Source organism: Primulina tabacum, chromosome 10, assembly GCF_025594145.1.
Source record: "Primulina tabacum isolate GXHZ01 chromosome 10, ASM2559414v2, whole genome shotgun sequence".
NCBI classification, from domain to species: domain Eukaryota; kingdom Viridiplantae; phylum Streptophyta; class Magnoliopsida; order Lamiales; family Gesneriaceae; genus Primulina; species Primulina tabacum.
In genome coordinates, this window is record NC_134559.1 from 12,166,309 (window position 1) to 12,170,855 (window position 4,547).

A 4,547-nucleotide genomic window follows, 5' to 3' on the forward strand; every position below is an offset into this window, starting at 1 on the left:
GTTCGTATTCAAATTTGACTGCTACGACCCCAAAAGGTAGCTCAATTTCTAGTTCAGTGAGTGTAGGTTTGGAGGCTTCAATCTCAATCAACACCCTAGCATACTTCACTCTTTTACGGTCATGGGTGAGCATATCCATATAAATTGGGTTTCCAGCCCGAGATGCTAGCTCACTGAGTATATTGAAGTTCCAACAGTATGGAGGAAGTCCATGAATCCGAACCCAGGAAGGCATCGAATTCATGTCCTCATCTCTAAATCGAAAGCACCTCGGCATCTCGTTAAGAGATGGACAATATCCAAAAACCATGTATGTCCCTCCTCCGAGTATTCTATCTCTAACTTCAACACACTCGGGAATGTGAAGACAATCCATCCACTATCATGGGTTTGGAAGTGAATGTCCGATCCCCATCTTCGAACTAAATCAAACAAGGCAGTCGTAGGTGGTTTACAACTGATAACATAGCCCAGTAAGCATATTCCATGTGTGTCTTCTTCAGAGTCAATATCATTGAATCCAAATTTTAATTTCCCAGTACCTGTGTCCATGAACTCAAGTTTGTAATTCACCTTAGCCATTCGGTTGTTCTTGAATAAGCGTGCATAAGACATACGAGTAGATTAGTTGTTCATCCAAGTTTTAGTTCTCGGAAAGTTAGAGGCATCATCTTTAGCACCATTTGCCACAACATTATTAGTGTTTCCAAGCTTAGCAACATTCTCAACTTCGCTATCAACAACTGGTACATTGAGCACACTGGTGTTAGAGCACCTCCAATGGGAGGTTCATGGCATGAGGTTTATAAAATAAACCTTACCAAACAAAAAACCTTGCATTGAGAATTGTAGGTTCAAGGTTTATAGGATAAACATGGTCTATGGTTTTAAACCATGTTTATTGTGTGGGTCCCACTACAATATAAAAAGTTGTGCCAAACTTTTGTTTTTTATTATTTCTTTAGTTTGATATATGGCCCACACAAACTCATATAATTGTCCATTCCTTTTTTCATGCATTTCGATTCTTTTTTATTTGCATAATTTTTTTTATTTCATTTAAAAAATAATAAAAATAATAATTATTCCATTTTGGCTATAAATAGACATATTCTCATTCTATACCCAACACTATCATTTTTCTTTCAATTTACACAATTACATTTTCTTTCTTGCTATTCACAGATGGATAAAAATTACCATCAATATTGGATGAATTTGTTGGGTTCTTCCAACTCACAAGATAATTCATCTTCGGACAATCCAAATATTCGCCCTCATAATTTTCAATATTCCCCAAATTTACCAATGAATCTGAATAATAGCCAGGGAGCTCCGGTTTTAATGTACCCACCGGAATTTTTTCAATATCCTTTCATGCCACCACCTCCTTATGGAATTCCTCCTCCTATAGCAGCGGGTTTTGGTTCAGACGAATCAAGAAGGAATAGTACAGAGGGAACTGGCACAGAGAAAGAATCCATGACGCTTACTTCTGTACCCAGATCTCATTTGCCACCACATTCATCGCCAGTTGGACTCGAGAATATTATCCTTGATAAGGACACAGATTCAGGCAATGAGGACCATGCACCACAACCAAAAAAGGTTTCTTGGTCACTCGGAGAAGAGAAGGTCCTTGCAATGTCATGGGTCTGTATTAGCACTGATCCTAAAATTGGTAATTCTCAGAAATTGGAACAAATGTGGACTAGGATCGCAGTGGAGTACAACAAAAATCGACCTGCCAGAACTATTGAGAGACGATGGCAACCATTGAAATCACATTTCTACTATATGCAAAAAATGACGTCGTTGTTTAATGGAATATACAATAAAGTTCATAGTCAATGGGGAAGTGGTTGTAATGACGCTGATATACTTGTAAAGGCGCATGAAGAGTGGATGACTGAGCCAAAGAACAAAAACAAACCGTTCAAGTATGAGCATGTGTGGAGGATTCTTGTAGAGTGTCAGAAGTTTGCTCCACAATCAATCGATCATCGCGGAATGAAGAAGAAAAAAACTTCTGCTTCAGGGGAATACATGTCCTCTTCAAATCCAGAGATGAGTGTTGACGAAGATGAAGAGCGAAGTTGCAGTCGACCAATTGGGCAAAAAGCGGCAAAAAGAAAGGGAAAAAACAAATTAGCAGACGTTTTCGGATGCAACGAGAGTTATTCTTGCGCATATTCAATGCAATGGAAAGTTATAATGAATACTCTCACTGGAGAGTCGATGCAACGTCAAAAAAAGGCTTTTCACCACTTGAAAAATGCACAGTTGCTATCCGTCAACTGGCATACGGAGGCCCTGCAGATCAATATGATGAGTACTTACGGGTTGCTGAAACAACGGCCATCAATTGCTTGTTCAACTTTTGTCGATGTGTGATTGAAATATTTGGTGAGCGATACCTTCGAAGGCCCAGTGCTGATGATAAAAAACATTTGGTTGAAATGCACCTGCAGAGACACGGATTCCCCGGCATGTTGGGTAGCCTTGATTGCATGCATTGGGAATGGAAAAACTGCCCGGTCGCTTGGAAAGGTCATTTTACATGAGGTGACCATGGAGTCCCTACAATCATGCTTGAGGCGGTCGCGTCTGCAGACTTGTGGATTTGGCATGCTTTTTTTGGTGTTGCAGGATCAAATAATGATATCAACGTGCTTAACCAATCACTTTTGTTCAATGATGTGCTGCAAGGAAATGCACCCGAGATAAATTTCACGGTAAATGGCACACAATATACACAAGGATACTACTTAACAGATGAAATCTATCCGGAGTGGGCAACTTTTGTCAAGAGCTTCCCGTGCCCTCAGGACCCTAAAAGAAAGAAGTTTAAAGAAATGTAGGAGGCTGTACGAAAGGATGTCGAGCGAGCATTCGGGGTTCTACAATCTCGTTGGGCAATAATCAGAGGTCCAGGGAGATTTTGGTACAAGAATAACTTGAAAGATATCATGTATACATGTATTATTTTGCATAACATGATAGTTGAGGATGAGGGAGATACATCACCCAATTGGTCGGATGAGCACGTCGATGACACGTCTCCAGAGATAATCCACGGTGCGATTGGAGAATTTAATGAATACATCAAGAGAAATTGCAATCTACGTGATAGGGAAATACATCATCAACTTCGAGCTGACTTGGTTGAACACATATGGGCAAGTTACGTCAACAATTAATTGTCTTTTATATTTTATTTTGTGAATTGTTTGTACTGATTTTTATTGAAGTTCTCAATAAAATTCCGATGATGTTTTTATTTTATTATTTTTTTTATAAATTTTTCAAATTTGCTAAATTAAAAAAAATATATGATTAATTAAATAATTTTGAAAATTAAATTGATTATTATAAATATATATTTAGTCAAATATATAAGTGAAAGTAAAAAATAAAGGTAGTAAATTAAAATGAGTAGATAAATGTGTGATTTGATAGTGGGGTCTACAAAAATTGTGTTTTTGGGTTTATGATTGGGGTGGAAAGGTTTAAAAATAATGAGGTTTTTAACTTTTGATGTGACACAGAATAAACCTGGTGATGAGGTTTATGATTGGAGATGCCCTAACAGTGGCAGTAGACTGAGCATTTTGGTTCAAATCTGTAACAACAGAAGTTCTGTTTGAACATAGTTTGTGCAGCATTATTCAACTTATTTATTGTGGCAAACTGGCCAACAGGTAATTCCGTTGTAGCAAATAGTCAATTTGTTTATGGAAAATCGGCACGCTTACTTGAGCCCCGTGTTCGAGTCCGACAGCCGATAGTTTTTTCCAAATTCTAATAATAATTTTTTATTATTTTTTCTGATAAGAATCGTTGAATATTTACTAATATATATTTTTAAAAATAAAATAATTAAGAATAAGTAATTTTTTAATCTTCAAGAAATCTTATAAATTTGATGGATTATTATTATTTAAATATTTTAACACTTTATATACATACAATAATATATTTTAAATATTCTATAAGCTCGGTCAAATGCCATATAAATATATTGGACTCAACTAAATTATTTTGATAACGAGTTTGATTGATGTCCTTTTTATGGATTGAGTATTCCAATTAATTTCAATATTTGCCTATTCTATTATTTGATATACCAATAATAATCAATACACAAAATAAAAAAAACATGTTTATTGCTCATGACAAGGGAATTCAAGATTTCAAGAAATCTACTCCATACTAAGTGTACTTGTACAACTTATCCAATTGCACAAAATTTTCGAGAAATCTGCTTCAAAGATCAATTTTGTGATTCATGTCTTCGACACAACTCATGAAAAAATAATATTTTATGTTAAAAGATTTATTTTACATGAACTAAATCAACTTATCTCACAAATATAGATTAATGAGATCGTATCATAAAAAATGTATTCATAAATTGAGTGTACATCCCCAAAAGGCTAAAATTCAATTTTGGTAATTAGAGGTAAAGAAGAAATGTTCAATAGAAAATTAAATTTTTAAAGAATACTTGTTCATATAAATAAAAAATTTACCTTGTTTATAATCCA

The 4,547-nt window shown here is 35.4% G+C and overlaps 1 protein-coding gene across 1 annotated transcript; it reads left to right on the forward strand.

The window, feature by feature from the left end:
• Positions 1–1,185: 1,185 nt before the first annotated feature.
• Positions 1,186–2,861, forward strand: LOC142504921 (uncharacterized). The gene is made up of 3 exons (XM_075617760.1): positions 1,186–2,388; positions 2,472–2,550; positions 2,650–2,861. The coding sequence occupies exons 1-3, from the start codon at positions 1,186–1,188 to the stop codon at positions 2,859–2,861; spliced, it is 1,494 nt and encodes a 497-aa protein (XP_075473875.1).
• The last annotated feature ends 1,686 nt before the right edge of the window (positions 2,862–4,547 follow it).